General features: G+C 42.3%; 1 protein-coding gene and 1 long non-coding RNA gene across 4 annotated transcripts; one reads left to right on the plus strand and one right to left on the minus strand.

The window, feature by feature from the left end:
• Nucleotides 1–255: 255 nt before the first annotated feature.
• Nucleotides 256–5,747, minus strand: LOC123349605. The gene is made up of 3 exons (XR_006573595.1): nucleotides 5,599–5,747; nucleotides 2,867–2,967; nucleotides 256–303 (listed from the first exon to the last, which is right to left on the minus strand). It is a non-coding gene; the product is annotated as an uncharacterized LOC123349605 (long non-coding RNA).
• Nucleotides 5,549–14,675, plus strand: CEBPG (CCAAT enhancer binding protein gamma). Of its 3 annotated transcripts, XM_044987797.1 has the most exons (3): nucleotides 5,549–5,673; nucleotides 6,829–6,895; nucleotides 13,470–14,675. In XM_044987797.1, exon 3 carries the CDS (start codon nucleotides 13,587–13,589, stop codon nucleotides 14,037–14,039), a length of 453 nt encoding a protein of 150 aa, XP_044843732.1. In that variant the 5' UTR covers nucleotides 5,549–5,673; nucleotides 6,829–6,895; nucleotides 13,470–13,586; the 3' UTR covers nucleotides 14,040–14,675. The 3 variants fall into 3 exon arrangements, with proteins under 3 accessions (XP_044843732.1, XP_044843734.1, XP_044843733.1); XM_044987799.1 differs by lacking the exon at nucleotides 6,829–6,895 and having other exon boundaries at nucleotides 5,551–5,673; XM_044987798.1 differs by lacking the exon at nucleotides 5,549–5,673 and having other exon boundaries at nucleotides 6,458–6,895.
• The last annotated feature ends 1,784 nt before the right edge of the window (nucleotides 14,676–16,459 follow it).

Here is a 16,459-nt window from a genome sequence, read left to right on the forward strand (position 1 = left end):
TGCACTTGCTGCACTGGTGCCTGGAGCCGCCCCTATGGCATGACAGACAGCACACAAAATCAAGGGAGTCACACGTAGTTGCATTCCTCAGTCATTTTAGAACTTGTTTCCATTTCAAAAGGCTCAAAAATGGGGACCTGGCTCCTAATTAAATCAATGAGTTTTGATATTTACTTCGGTTGGAACAGGACTGAACTCTTGCGCTCCCTCTCGTTCTTATATAAAGATATGAAGTTACTTACATTTTCTTTGCTGGAGAGGAAACGTACCATGTGGTTAACAAAAGTCCTGATCTTGCTCCCACTGAAATCAAAAGCAAAACTCCGGTTGACATTAGCAACAGCAGCGGGACTGAGCACAATCACAGATTTTCTACTATTCACAATACGCTTTCTCAAATTTCCCTCCTGTATAATTTGTATCAGTCAAGTATAAATAACGAATTTTCCTGTTTGGGGGGGGCTAAACAATCAGGCAGGCTACCCCCGGGGGTGACTAGATTGTGATTTCTTTTTCCCCTCTTTTAAGTAGCTGAATATTGGGGTTGTGTGTTATTTTAAAGATCATTGCAGGGGTACAATAAAACCATTGATGCTATGGAGAATAGTAATCAAGAATTAAGGAGTATTTGCCCTCCTCCTTCCTACAGCAAGGGACTGAACCAGAATAAACTGATCTAGGCCTCTCATATTTCATTACTGTTTTTATAGCTACCTTGTTCAAGTTGTTCTGATCCACCAAGAAGCTTTTAAACCGACTGAAGATTTATCCCTAAAACCATTAACACTGTTTTATATCAGGTGTATATGAATCAAAAAAATTCTTCATTAAAATACTCCCCATGACAAATACTATGAATGCCCTAGTAATTATGGGTGGGGATTTTCGTGCAGTGGCTAATCACACCTTGGAAAAGAGCCATGGCCCTATGGATTCAAATACTAAGCTATCTCAATCCTTGCAACCCTGCTTTTGGGAATATAGGACAGGTGTGGCAGTTACTAAGCCTGGGTACTTGAGAATTCACCTTTTATTCTCAGGTGCCTGGCACTTATTCTTGTTCAGACTTGTTTTGGGTCTACTGAGTCTCATTTAAATCATGTGTACCTGTGATACATAGTATTTTTCTTTCAGGCCACGTAGCTACTTCATTTTTTCCCCATATGTAGCTCTTCAGCCTCGCCTCTCCTGTCACATTGTAGGAATGGGAACATAACAGATGGCAGTGAGAAACCTATTATTTATCCCTGTCCACTTAAAAAAACCACCCTTTTTATTTGCCTTAGATAACTAAAAAGCCTTATATTAAGCATAGTGCACACTATAAATACTGAGGTAAAATTAGCTAGGGCTGAAGTCAACAGCAAAACCGCCAATGATTTTAATAGGAGCAGAATCGGGCCCCTAGTTATCTAAGGCAAAACTGGAAAGAGTTTAAAGGCAGCCACAGTTTGATATTCAGTTTAAAACCTTGCTAGAACATGGTAGTCTTCTCCTCTTTAGATAAGACAGTCTCAGAATGGCCTAGAAATTTAGGCACCTATGAGCAATGTGATGCACATATATCTTTCTTCCAGATCAAGCTGTTCTTAGAGAATATGGAAGAAGGGGATACAGAGGAACTTGATTCAAATTTTTCAAAGCCGAGTGCTCCAAATTAGACTCCTGTATCAATATTCAGCTGTTTAAATACAAGTTCCCTGATATTCATAGGTGTTGAGCATCTATAGCCTCGGTTGACGTCAGTGGGATTTATGCTTGCTCAGCACTCCTGAAAAATCAGGCCAGATATTAGGTACCTAACTTTAGGCACCCAGGTTTGAACATATTGACTCTTATATAATAAATTTCACAATAATATCAAAATCACGTGTCCTAACTGCATTCTTGTCTTATCTCAAGAAAGTGTGTGTTAGACTAGAGAAAAAAATATGCATCTTGTGACCTGGCATTAGCATTCTATTTATGAAAAAGCCAGCATGAAAGTAAAATTTTAACAGAAATATGCAAGACTAAAGACAAATTGCTAAATGCAGATTCATTAGATCTGAAAATGTAAGGAAAAATTAAGGCACATATTGTTTTTCTTTATGAACAAAAACATTTGCAGAAGAAAGTACAAATAATGAGCATAAAACTGGGATCACACAAAAAAATCAAAATTATTAAAATAAGGACAAAATAGTTTTCACATTCTAGGTGATAAGTGGTGAACCTTCTTACAAGTGTTTGTAAGGCTTAAGGGAGAGTATGGCTCTTTAAGTAATGGTACCTGCACTTTAATATAACTATATATATTATTACAATATGCACAATATTATAACTGGAACATTGCTATGGGAGCCCACCTAGAACCAAACAAATTGGAAAGGATTCTATCCTAGCAGGGATTTGGTAGTTTTGGTGACACTTGAATTCAAGAATTATTGCACATGGACCAGTTACCTGGCGGTAAGTTGTTAAGGTGTGCACATAAGCGGCATATCTAGACAGCATTCATCAATTTTCTTTCACTATTAGTTGGAAGGTTTCTTCAGTTTTCTCTATTTCCTGAAGGCTCAGTCTTGTTCTCACTAAAATGAGGAGTTTATCTTGCAAACGCTTAAGCATGCATGTAACTTTATTCATGAGTAGTTCCATTGAGTTGTTAGCATTGTACACTACTCATATGAATATGGTTATGTATGTGGTTAAATGTTGGCAGGACTGGATCCTAAAATGATGAGTTTAGTCTAAATTTTACTTACCTCAAATTTCCCTTATGAGGATTAATGAATGTAAGGCACAATTTGAGGTCCCAGGAAGGCATATTAGAAGCACACATTATTCAAGTATTATTAGGGCATGGCTAATGTTCCATATTTACCTTGAATTGTTGTTTATACCGTTGGTGTAATATGAATTAAATCACTAGCGAAAAGCTGCAGGCTGAAGATACCATTAGAGAAAAACATCAAACAGTTTCAACTGGGGAAAGAACAAAATTGAAGTTGAAGATGTTAAAACAAATGTTTGGCGATTGGTGAGGAAATAGTCCCAGGTAGCAGTGAACTGAGTAATTTTCCCAGACTAATCCTTAGAATTCTTCCTCAAGATATGTTTTCTTTCTACAAAGCTTAAAAAAAAGACACATAAGACCAGAGGCCCAAAATCTTTTATTTATCTGGCAAAACCAAATTATTATACTTGTGCCAATGAATATTGCAATTGTGCATACAAATGCTATTACTAGCACATTTCCTTTGTGTATATCAAAACACTGTGCAGGCAGGTATAGGGACAATAAATCATATTACACAGATTTTTGCATGCAGGATAGTTCTTGGTTTACACGTGCACTTGAACACCTAAATTTGGTCAAAACTCATTGTTTCATAGATGCAAGAAACATAACAAAATTAACATATAGACCTACGTTTTCAGAATTGCTGCATGCATTGCCTATGACTGTGGATACAAATAGCCAGAATTACAATAATGCATATGCAAATTAGATACACAAATAAGCACATATATATTTGTGTGCACAGTATTCAGGATATCTGGGCTGTTTCTGGGGGTATAAAAGCTGTTACCCCTATAGCCCCCACACACTGGCTGAGACTTTGTGTGTGTGTGTGAGAAAAATCAGTTAACCCAATAGCCCTGTGCACTCAGCCTGGGACTGAGTGTGTGTGTGTGTGTGCACACGTGCACAGGGAGGGTAAAAGCTATTATGCCAATAGTCTCCCTCCACCCACCCACACTACCTGGAATTGGAGGAGATGGTAAAAATGCTTACCCCGATAGACCCCCCCCACCTCTGAGGTTGGGGTAATGGTTAAACAGAAATCTTACTGTTTGGTCATGGGATTTTGATAGGAACATGGGTAAGAACGCCATCTTTCTTTGACACAAGAGGCTGTTAGTGGGAAGGACATTTCCAGAGAGGCGCTGGATGACATTTTTACACTTTCAGCCCAAGAAGTTGAATCTACATTTGAGAAGTAACCAAGTTCCTCTTATACAGTGCTAAGAGGGAGCTCACCTGTTGCCCAGTTCAGAAGAGCAATAATGTTAGCTTGGTTTCCTCTCATTGTTGTCACTAAAATTTCTCCTGACTGAGGCCAGACCAGTTTGCTTTCAGGAAAGCAGTGTGGCAGATATGAATTACTCCTGGGGCAAATCTGCACCACTGCGCAAGGCAGAATTTTGCAGAAATTAACGTGTGTGCAGAATTTCCTTTCCTCCACAGAAATGGGCTGCAGTGCTGCTAGCTGCCACTAGGGACCATTGGACTCTGCAGAGACCAGCTTACACATGGAACACTGCCGGTGGGAGGGACAGCTATAGGGTTCCTGGCAGCTGCAGTTCTCATTACACCCTGAGGGAAGGAGAGGGTGGCGTGCAGGAAACTCACTCTGTGCAGGCCTGGGATAGAGCATCAAGCTGTTTCTCCCTCTGGATCCCTGGGCTCGGGGGAGACACGCGTGTCTGGGCAAGGGGGGGCGGGGGCCTGCGGTTGGGCTCTGGTGTGGGGGGAGGAAGGCAGAGAAACAGGAACTGGGTTGTCATAGGGGTTTCTCTACTCCTGGGGAAATTTTTATGTCCCTATTGTTACAGACATACTTGATGACATGTATTTTGAAATAAATTACCAAAATAATTGAAACTGGTGTGATTATATAGTGTTATTTTGACAAATAAAATTTGCAGAATTTTAAAATATTGTGCACAGAATTTTTATTTTTTTGGCACAGAATGCCCCCAGGAGTAATGCATGTAGGCAGACATGGCATGTACACCAAAACATACAATTCATTTCCTTTGGGGGTGGGGGTAATATTTTTTGCTTTATGTTGATTAGAATGTTCCCCAGGCCTTTAATTAACATCTTACAATCTTATCTAACTGCAGCTGCTGAGTGGGAAATGACATGCAGCTCTCCGAGATCGTGGAGATACTGCAGGAAGGGTGCAACAAAGAAACTGGGATTTAATATCAAATAGATTGTCCAATATCTACTGATACTTTTGGTTGATAAATATGAGATCAGAACCTAAAACTGACGCTAGAAACAGCCACAGAAGGATCTTCAAGAAATGGGGGCTGCTGGCTTGCCCATTTCCCCTGGTCCATGGCTTCTTTAGGCCAGTTTGTTATATAAACATAGCTTATCTTTGTAAGGATCGAGTTTTCTGCTAGGAGCACCTTCTAGACACCCCCCACCCAGACTCAGGCAGTTGGGGGGGTATTGGGGTAACAGCCCCCCGTGTCAGGCAGCGTGTGGGTGAGGGGCTATTGGGGTAATAGGTTTTTCCTCCCAGTGTCGGGGGGGGCTATTGGGGTATCAGCTCGCCCCCACCCGAGGGAAAAGCGCTCCCCAGGATATGGGCGGGATGGGAGTGGGGAGGGAGCGCGCAGTGCCCAGCTCCAGGGGGTTTACCAACCCCACAAAAACAGCACCTCTCTCTTTAAGAGAAGCGAGTGTCTGATTGGCTCTGGGGACTGCCAATCGGGGCGGGTATTGCATCATCCCTGCGGCAGGCCGGCCTCTGATTGGCTAGGACGCTGGGCCGAAGGAGAAGGGTTTCGCAATCGCCGCTCGCCTTCACTCACCAGTTTAAAGAAAGAGACTCGGGCCCAGCCCGCGCCCCCCTCCCTGATCGATACCGGTCTCGATCCCCGGGCCAGGTGAGGCGCGGGGCCGCCCCGCCGCGCGCACAGACCCCTCCTCCCGGCCCTGGTGAGGGGGAGCCGGCCAGGCGCGGTACCCCGGGGTGGGTGGGGGGTTACACCGGCCACAGGCCGAAGCGGCGCGGGAGGAAGCGGTGGCTGCTGTAGAGGAAGGGGGCGGGGGGGGGCTATAGGAGAGTTGTGGGAGGTTACGGGGGTCTGGGGAGAGTTGGCGGGTGGGGGTGGGGTCTGCTGGAGATGTGGGGTGGGTATGTGGGGCGGGGTCTGAAGGGGTGGGCATGTGGGGGGTGGCTGGGCAGTGGGGGCGGGGTCTGTAGGGTCGGTATGGGGTGGAGGCGGGGTCGGTGTGGGGTGGGTACGTGGGGGGTCTCCATGGGGCGGGCTCTGTAGGGGTGGCACGGGGTGGCTGGGAGTTCTGGTCGGTGGGGGGGGTCTCCATGGGGCGGGCACGGTGGAGGTGGTACGGGGTGGCTGGGAGTTCTGGTCGGTGGGGGGGTCTCCATGGGGCGGGCGCTGGAGGGGTGGCTGGGAGTTCTGGTCGGTGGGGGGGGGTCTCCATGGGGCGGGCTCGGTGGAGGTGGTACGGGGTGGCTGGGAGTTCTGGTCGGTGGGGGGGGGGTCTCCATGGGGCGGGCTCGGTGGAGGTGGTACGGGGTGGCTGGGAGTTCTGGTCGGTGGGGGGGTCTCAGTGGGGCAGGCGCTGTAGGGGGGGTACGGGGCGGGGCTCTGTAGGGGGTCGTGGAGAGGTAGGCAGAGAAGGGCGAGTGAGGGGTGTGGGGGGCCGGGACTTTCCTCGGTGTTGCGCGTGGAGAGCGTATGATGCAATCTCCAGGCAACTCTCCTCCCCGCTGGGATGAAGTCATGCTTGGCACGGAGGAGGGAGCCCGGCTCTGCTCCCCGAGTCCCCCACCACACCTGCTTCCTGATGGGGGAGGGACAGACACACACACAGCGCCCATCTCCCTCCCAACCCCGTGGGGCAGCAGTAAGAGAAGGGTGGGGGGAGAGCGAGGGAAAGCCACAGACACACACCCTCATGCTAGGACAAGAGTAAATACCGGCATAGGGATCAACAGTAAGAGGATGATTGGGGCCTAGAGCACAAAGTCGAATATTTTCTCCAGAAAGTTTATTTGTTTGCAAAATTTATAGTTGCTGTACACAAGCTTTTATTGCACCTTTGGAAATGGAAGATCCAGTCACTCAAAGACATCACAAGGTGGGCTAGGAGCACAGCATGTTAATAAAAATATTTACTATCCATATTTATGCATAACTGGCTATATTAGCTACTATGTTAAGTGATTCCTTCAGCTTTCTTTTAATACCTTAGAGATCAAAATAGTTTCTGAATAAGAATATAATCCTCAGGGTTCAGAATGAAACCCTCCTTTCCTGTTGGGTACTGTACTAGTCTAACTTCCTGGCAGGAACCAGTGTTGTAAACAGCACTATGCAGGTCAAAAGGGAAGTCAAAGATAACCTTAAAAACAAAAAAGCAATTTAAAAAAAGTATCTTATATGTGGGGGGAAAAAGGTACTTTTAAAATTCTATTATGTTTTTAAGGTTTTCATAGTTTAAAATGGTAGTAGAGACTTGGGAATTAAAGGTGAAGAGCGATGGTTTTGTCAAAACATTACAACTTTTTTTGTAGGGTTCCCAAAGGGGGAAACTGTATATAGCTATTTGAAAACGTATGTACTGCTGTATTTCAGCAAAATTACCTCCTTAAGATCCTGAGAATTCTGAGCTTCAGACTTCTGGTTTTTCTTCATCAACATCACAAGTAACATGGATAAAAGGGATGAAAATATGGTGTTAGAATAGGGTAGTTCTTTTGAGGGACACTTTTACAGGGGCATGAGTCATGTAGCTAGAAATTTAGATCATTGGAAGCTTTTTAAATGTTTTTGTAAGTTGAAAAAAATTTCAAAGTGTGTAAACTAAAGAGTAAATTTTTTTAAAAAGTCCCCTGTATTGTTTACAACTTGCATGTTGGGAACTTGAAAATGAAACTGACTGTAAATGAAAATGAAATTGACTATTGACTGAGCCAGAGGAAAATATTGAAAATTAAACTGAATTTTAATCTTATGAAGTTGTTGGTAAGTATGTACACACCTTCATTTGACATTGTCCTTTGTTTATGGTACGTGTGATGTCCTCCTCTTTGCCAAAAGAACCCAGGAAATCTGCAGTTCAGATTTTTCAAGATTTTAGGGAGCTAATAATGATCTTGAATTAAAATACGGAGCCTTTTAAAAATGGGTATACATTTTTCCTCTTTTGGACTCTTCACATTTTGAGTATTTTCATAAAATCTTTGTTGTTCCCAGACAAACCTTCATATCCCCACATAAATATTTTAAAAAATAACTTATTTGCATTGAATATACCTGACTTTGCTTTAGGTGTTCAATTCTGAAAGGTGTCAGGAAATGCCTTATCAAAATTCCTTTAAACTTTTAAATGCAAAATTATTCCATATTGGTTGGAACAACAATTAGACACAATTTAAAAAAAAATGGGTCAAAGATGAAGTATTAGACTTGTTTTAAAATTGGTTAACTATTAAAGTAATCAATATATTTTAAAACCAGAGGTGAAATTACTTTGCAAGTTTGAAACTTTGTGCCTTTCCCATAACTTCTGAGAATCAGACTAATTCCTGTATCTTGTCCTACACCACAAAACTGATAAGATGACAGCTCCTGTATGATTTTTATTTTATTATATTTAAGACATTTGAAGTACTTAATTACATTTCTTCATAATTAGATGTTGTCATTATATTTTTATTACACTGTTTTCTTATGACACACACACAAAAAGTTGAGCTATCGAGGAAAGCATGGAAGAGGAATATTTTCTTTTGATCTTTTTTGTGACAGCAGTTAGTGGGTAGTGGATTTAGGGCCCTGTTCTGAGCAGTATTGGTTCTGTGAGTTGAGAGTGCTTAGCACCTTGCAGGATTGAGCCTTTAACTGAGGTGTACAGGAAATGTAGGTTGGAGCTTTATTCTGTTGTCATTTATACACCATTATCGGGACTGAGTACAATCCTGCGGTTTTAGCTCAAGAACAGTCCCACTGAAGTCAGAAGGAAATTAGAAATACTCAGCACCTTTCAGGTTCAGTTACTATTTGGGTAGTATAAACAAGAGAGTTGATGTAAAATTATACACTAAAGGCATTCTACCTAGATGATCATAGTCAACTCTGTCTCACCTCTCAGAAAATAGGCAAGGAACAAAACTAATATATGAAGTGCTGAACAAGTGGTAAGAATTGTTACTCAAAAAATGAGCCAAATTAACATTTTGTTTGTTATCTCATAAAATCTAAACAGCCATAATAGAATCTTCCAAAACAGTATATATTGACTTATAAAGGGACATTCTTAAGGACTTTGAAAGGGTTAATGTATTACCCTCCACTATTTATAACAGTATCTTATAAGCTTAGGCGAAGGGAGGAATATTTGTTCTCTAGTGTGACAAATATAATTTACCCCTTTTCCTCTGCTTCTAAGAAAATTAATATGACTAGGATCATTGAAGTCAGATCTTTGTATTCTAGTTGAATGCTTATTGGGAGTTAGAAGAGTGAGCACCTGTTTTATTATTTTTTTAAAGTCTCATTCTTTATCTGATTTAAGTACCGTATATACTCATTCATAAGCTGAATATTTTTGGTAACAAAGTGACGCATCAAAGAGCGAGAGTCAGCTTATAAACGGGTCTACACCAAAATTTGATGATTTTAAACTTTATGGAATCATTGAATTGAATATATAATACATTGTCGTTTTGTTTACCTGGAGCATCTGCAAATGGCGCCACTTCCTGCAGCTCCCATTGGCTGGAAACAGAAAACTGCGGCCACTGAGAACTGAGGGGCTCCGTGCCTGTGAATGCTCCTGGTAAACAAAACGTCCCAACCCGCCAGCGGCTTACCCTGATGGGCCCGGGAGCCAAAGTTTTCCAACCCCGGAAATACAGGGTTGGCTTATGAAAGGGTCATACAGTTTTTGCTATTTTTACCTATCCATTTTGCGGGGTCGGCTTATAAACGAATGGGCTAATGAACGAGTATATACGGTAATTCATATTTAGAGCCTAAACTGTTTACAATCAGTACTTAATGTACTCCTTAGTATCACTGAGTGTAGTTGGATCCTCACAAACACCAAACAATCTCTTACACTTAAAGCAATATACACATTCACATACCCTGCTGGTAACTGGAAAAATGATTACAGTTTGCTAGGGGATTTGCTTAAACTGCAGGCATTTGCATTGTGGTCTCCACTGGATAATGTTCAGGGTTCTACTGAAATTGGGTGCTTACTAGCTGATGCCTGTGGACCTACAACAACGCTCACTGAGCTATTACTACATATCTACTACACAGTTGTTCAAATTGCTTATTAAAGAGTTATTTCCTGTGAAATCTCTGCTTGTAGAAAATGGTAGAGAGACAGCCTGGGAGATCAGAGTCCTCTGTTTCAGAATAGGTGCAGTACAGGCAGCAGCAGTGCAGACTTCCCAGCACTGCCAGCCAACAGTGCTGCACTCTGAACTGGACAGATCTTTTGGGACAAAACAGTTGGTTTGATAGTCTTCGCAGAGAAGTAAAGGGCTGCAAGGACAATTGGTGCCAACTAAGGTGGAGTTTTTTGTGATGTGGACATCTCTCTGGCAAGAGTTGCACTTAAACCACTAAACAGCCATCAGCTGGTGGTAACCTACGATTACTATCTGAAGTTGGAAGGTGCCACAGTCTAAGAACATTTAAAAAACCATTTGAATAGGGAGGAAAATTGGTCTTTTCCTCCTTCCCCCAAGCTAATGCTAAAATCACATTAAATACTTACAGTAGGAAAACAAAAACACATGAGATCTGGCAACATGAAGAGACTTGTCAAGGGTGGGGTGCTTGTTGGGCATGGGCTGTCTGGGTCCTACCTCCTCTTCAGAATCCTGAAAAGTACAAAAAGCAGTTTCTGAAATTTCTGTTACTAACATGTTATCTAACTGGACTTGCCCAAACATAGTTAATGAGGGTCTTGGAGTAATGTACCTGGGTGCTAGGATAGGCTATGTCCCAAACGAGCAACATGACAAAAGTTACATAAATTGACTGTAATTAGAAGGTTCACATGGGGTCTGTTTGAGAGAGATAAAATTCTGAGAGTGTTAGAGCTTCAGAATATTATTTGGGAAGGTAACTTAGGAGACCTGGGATACCTTAGGCATGTCATTTCCCTTTTCTGTGCCTCAGTTCCCCCACCTGTAAAATGGGGATAATAATACTGACATCCTTTTATAAAGTGCTTTGAGATCAATGGATGAGAAGTACCGTACAAGAGCTAAATATTATAATTATTATCCGAGTCAGTAAAAGACAGGAATTCTCAAATGACTCCTTCCTTTATATTGGTGTGAAGTTGCATGTCACCTTCATTTCCTTATGGGAAAATTGACATATATGAATTGCTAGTGACTGAATGAAGCCAGCTAAGAAAAAACAGGGACCCCACAATAGGAATTGTCCTCCGTATACACTGACCATAACCCTGAAGATACACATTTGTCTTTGCTCTTGCAGCAGACATTAATAAGCTCAGTGTCTCGTTTACAACCATCTGTGTTGATCTGTTATCTGTGTGCAGGAGTCAGATAATCCATCTATTGTGCTATGCTCTAAACAATCAGGTCTTGTCAGTGCAGAGTCATTTTATGCAAATTAGGTATTTTCCCTTAATCCAACATGAAGCGAAATCAATCCTGTTTTTGACCTGTCAGTACTTGTGGGTCCCATCTGTTTTTTAAATATACAACTTGTGTTTGCAGGCTCAGTTGCCTCAGTTTGTCTGTGGTTGAGGTAGTTCTCTTAATGTGACTATCTGTCACAGCCTTCACATGGTATGTGTGCAGCTTGTACATTCCTGGTTTGCCTGGATTTCTCACGCATCGCCTATACATCCTGCCTCTTTGCTGGGTACAACTGATTGTGATACTTATCTCTTACTTGCTTTCACTTTTCATGTCCTGGGTTGTTTTATGAAGGGTCTAGAGGATACAGTAGAGAAATTTGCAACTTTTTGTGAATAGAGTTTTGATTTGGAAACAGTAGAATTCATACGTACATTTAAAAACAATGCTTGAAAATGTAGTGTAGTTGTAACCCTGTCCGCCCCAGGATATTGGAGAGACTAGATGAGTGAGGTGGTAAATTATGTGTGAGATTGTATATGCGGTGACTTACAGATTTTTCAGGCATCTGTGCTGGTCTGTCTAAAGTGGAAGTCAGAGAACAGGAAGTAGGACAGAATTTTCTTAATGGAACCATTTAATAAAAGAAGACAGTATCGATTAGGAAACCAGTACTTTAATACTGTCTAAGTTTCTGGTGACATCACAGTCTTCAAGCTCTGGCCTCACTGTACAGACTGTTACCTTAATGCTACTTGCATTTATTTGAATGCATAATCATTCAACTAAATGCAGCTGTGTATTTCAATGCACGATGCTCCAGTTACACACAGTGCATTGTTATAAAGTTGGTTTTCTTTTAGGCTAACTTTGCTCTGATTGAAGTTAATGGTGTATACACTTAAGCACCTTGTTAACTATTTGCAGAATCAGGGCCCTAAGTTATTGACAAGCTTGAAAGTTTTTTCATCTTTATTTATAGTAACTTGATTCATTGCTAAAAGACCATCTTACACATTTCTTATATATAAAAAAATCACTTTTGTTCTGAGGAGAAGCAGAGAAATTCTAGCTCAAAGGGTAATTTGTTTGGAAAGTTATAAAAGTGTCAGAAAATAGGGACTTTGGACCTTCTTGGCCATAACTACTATAAATACAATTATACCCTTCATGATGACAGTTTGTGATCAAGAATATATTGTAAGTATTTCTTTGCAGGGCTACTTAGTCTCCTTAAAAAGAACAATTAGCATGTTAAGCTAACACTTTCTCATTAATCATTTTGGCTGCTACTTCATTTTGTCACAGTATTGTGAACTGAAATGGGAACACTTTATATCGGAAAGCATACATTCAGACAGAACAAACATGAACCAACTTTGTAGTTTAAACACATAGAAAATATTTTTCATTTACCTTAAATGAAGTAGTTATTCCACTCTATTTAGCATTGTTAGGCCTTAATTGGGGCATCATAGCTTCAAAAAACCAAACCTAAGTGAAACAAGTTAAAAAGAGGGCAGATAAAAGGTTTGGAAAATACTGTAAGACTTATTCAGCCTAGAGAAAAGGAGATTAATTCGAAACTTGTCTACATGTATGTACAGGAAGGGGTAGTCTAAAGAGGTCAAGGATCAACAATTACTGTTAGGTCAAGAGTCAGACTATTAATAGGTTTAAGCTGCAGCAGTGAAAATTCAGTCTGAAAATTAAGAGGAACTATATAATTGGAGGAAAAGTTAGACAGTAAAACGCGTTGCCAAGATTGGGGTTATGAAACTGGAGCTATTCAAGGGTGGCTAGACATCAGGGATGGTTTTGGAATAACTGAATTCATCCAAGCATAATATCGGGAGGTTGACTAGATGACCCACTAACAATCCCTTCCAACCCAAATGATTCAATGAGACTTCTGAAATAGCTCAATAATGGCAGTTTCTCTGTTTTCAGCATAATAAACTGTTACTACCAGATAGATGTGCCAGCAGTAGTGTACCAGCACTAATGCTAGTGAGGTATAAGATCATAGCTGAACATGGCATTTTAAATGTTTCACAGAATTTATTTTTCTGTTAGGTTCAACTTGCCCTTAATCCATGTGAAGATTTGCTGGCAACATATTATAGAAGTTATTAACAGTTTTTCACCATCTCTAACAAATCATATTGTGGTGTTAAAGGAGAGTCTGTCCAAATGAGCAAAACATCACAGCAGAACACCACTACAGAAGCAAACGGTATAAGTGTGATTCACACACAAGCACACACAAGTGGTTTGCAACAGGTTCCTCAGCTGGTGCCAGTTAGTCCTGGTGGTGGAGGCAAAGCCGTGGCTCCAAGCAAACAGGGCAAAAAGAATTCCTCTGTGGATAGAAACAGTGATGAATATCGCCAACGCAGAGAGCGCAACAACATGGCGGTGAAAAAGAGCCGGTTAAAAAGCAAGCAGAAAGCACAAGATACGCTGCAAAGGGTCAACCAGCTGAAAGAAGAAAATGAACGTTTGGAGGCAAAAATTAAGCTCTTGACAAAGGAGCTTAGTGTACTTAAAGACTTGTTTCTTGAGCATGCACACAATCTTGCAGACAATGTGCAACCTATTGGCACTGAAAACACCACCACAAACCCAGATAACACCGGACAGTAGACACAATCTTCAAACTTCATAACCTCGTGGACTGAACATTAGAGGTGCAGCCCTCTCTGCACTACTCATTCAGTACAGAGAAGGAATGCTGTTCTAACTTTTTAAAGATCATTTTGTGGGTATTTTTTCTCCTTTTAGGTTTAACACTGAAGATTTGATACAAATAAAATGTAAACTGTTTTGAGTATGTTTTAAAGTGTTCAATATTTTCTGCTCTGAAAGGTTTGGTTAAACAAGTAAAAATGATCTAAATGGACAAAACGAGGAGCCTAATGTCAGTGAATTGGATTTCTACAGCAATGTACATTCACCATCTTATATTTTGCATATTGTAAGGAGTACAGCTGGGAGGTTTTACTGCAATACTGATGGATAAATAGATGAAATATCTGTTCAGTACCCTTTAAAATGTATTTCTTAAGCAATCTTTTCTACATTGTGTATTACAAAACTTCAAAGGCCAGGGCAGAAATTTGTTTTCTAATTTGGTGGGCTACTTCAAATGTGTAGCACAAGCCCTATCCAAGATAATGTAGATCTCTCTTAGGGTACGTCTACACTACGGGATTATTCCGATTTTACATAAACCGGTTTAGTAAAACAGATTGTATAAAGTCGAGTGCACACGGCCACACTAAGCACATTAATTTGGTGGTGTGCGTCCACGGTCCGAGGCTAGCATCGATTTCTGGAGCATTGCACTGTGGGTAGCTATTCCGTAGCTATCCCATAGTTCCTGCAGTCTCCCCCGCCCCTTGGAATTCTGGGTTAAGATCCCAGTGCCTGATGGGGCAAAAATCATTGTCACGGGTGGTTCTGGGTAAATGTCGTCAGTCATTCCTTCCTCTGGGAAAGCAACGGCAGACAATCATTTTGCGCCCTTTTTCCCTGGATTGCCCTGGCAGACGCCATAGCATGGCAACCATGGAGCCTGTTTTGCCTTTTGTCACTGTCACCGTATGTGTACTGGATGCCGCTGACAGAGGCGATACAGCAGCATTCATTTGCTTTTGCATGATAGCAGAGACGGTTGTCAGTTGTTCTGTACCGTCTGCTGCCATTGTAAATTGGCAATGAGATGACGGTTATCAGTCCTTCTGTACTGTACTGTCTGCTGCTGTCAGGGTGCCCTTGGCTGAGGTCGGCCGGGGTCGCAAAAGACAAAAATGGGAATGACTCCCCAAGTCAATCCCTCCTTTATGGTATCTAAAAATAGAATCAGTCCTGTCTAGAATATGGGGCAAGTGTACTAGAGAACCAGTGTATCAGAGAACCAGAGAGCACAGCCGCTCCGTGTCAGATCCCGCAGAAATGATGAGCTGTATGCCATTCACAGGGGGTGCCCCTGCAACAACCCCACCTGTTGCTTCCCTCCTCCCCCAGCCTTCCTGGGCTACCGTTGCAGTGTCCCCCCATTTGTGTGATGAAGTAATAAAGAATGCAGGAATAAGAAACAGTGACTTGTTAGTGAGATAAAATGAGGGGAAGGCAACCTCCAGCTGCTATGATAGTCCAGACAGGACATTAAGCAGTGTGGGGGAGAGGAGCCCAGCATCCCGCTGCTATGATAGTCCAGGCAGAACAGAATCTTTTCTTTACACATGAAGGGTGGGGGCTGATGGAGCTCAGCCCCCAGTTGCTATGATGAAGACGGTTACCAGCCATTCTGTACCATCTACTGGGAATGACCGGGAGTCATTCCTATTTTTACCCAGGCGCCCCCAGCCAACCTCACCTGAGGCCAGCCAGGAGCACTCATGGGCTGACGACGAGGACGGATACCAGTCCTTCTGCACTGTACCGTCTGCCACCAGGTTGATGATGACGATGGATAGCAGTCATATTGTACCATCTGCCACCAGGGAGGGGGTGGAGAGGATGCTGCAGTTCACTGCCGCAGCATCGCGTCTACCAGCAGCATTCAGTAGACATAGGGTGACATTTAAAAAAGTCAAGAGACGATTTTTTTCCCTTTTCCTTCTGGGGGTGGGGCTAAATTAACGAGCTATGCCCTGAACCACCCCGGACAATGTGTTTGACCCTACAGGCATTGGGAGCTCGTCCAAGAATGCAAATGCTTTTCTGAGACTGCAGGAACTCCCTCCATGAGCGTCCATTTGATTCTTTGGCTTTCCGTTACGCTTGTCACGCAGCAGTGTGCTGAGTCCCTGCTGTGGCCTCTGTCTGGAGATTTTTTTAAAATGCTTTGGAATTTCGTCTTCTGTAACGGAGCTCTGATAGAACAGATTTGTCTGCCCATACAGCGGTCACATCCGTACGGTCCATGCTGGAGCTCTTTTTGATTTGGGACTGCATCGCCACCCGTGCTGATCGGAGCTCCACGCTGGGCAAACAGGAAATGATATTCAGAAGTTCGCGGGGTTTTTCCTGTCTACCTGGCCACTGCATCCGAGTTCAGA

The sequence above is a fragment of the Mauremys mutica genome, chromosome 14 (genome assembly GCF_020497125.1).
Source record: "Mauremys mutica isolate MM-2020 ecotype Southern chromosome 14, ASM2049712v1, whole genome shotgun sequence".
Lineage (NCBI taxonomy): Eukaryota > Metazoa > Chordata > Testudines > Geoemydidae > Mauremys > Mauremys mutica.

Excerpts from the sequence above, each read along its gene's own strand:
- CEBPG (XM_044987797.1), top strand. The coding sequence starts at position 13,587 with ATGAGCAAAACATCACAGCAGAACACCACTACAGAAGCAAACGGTATA.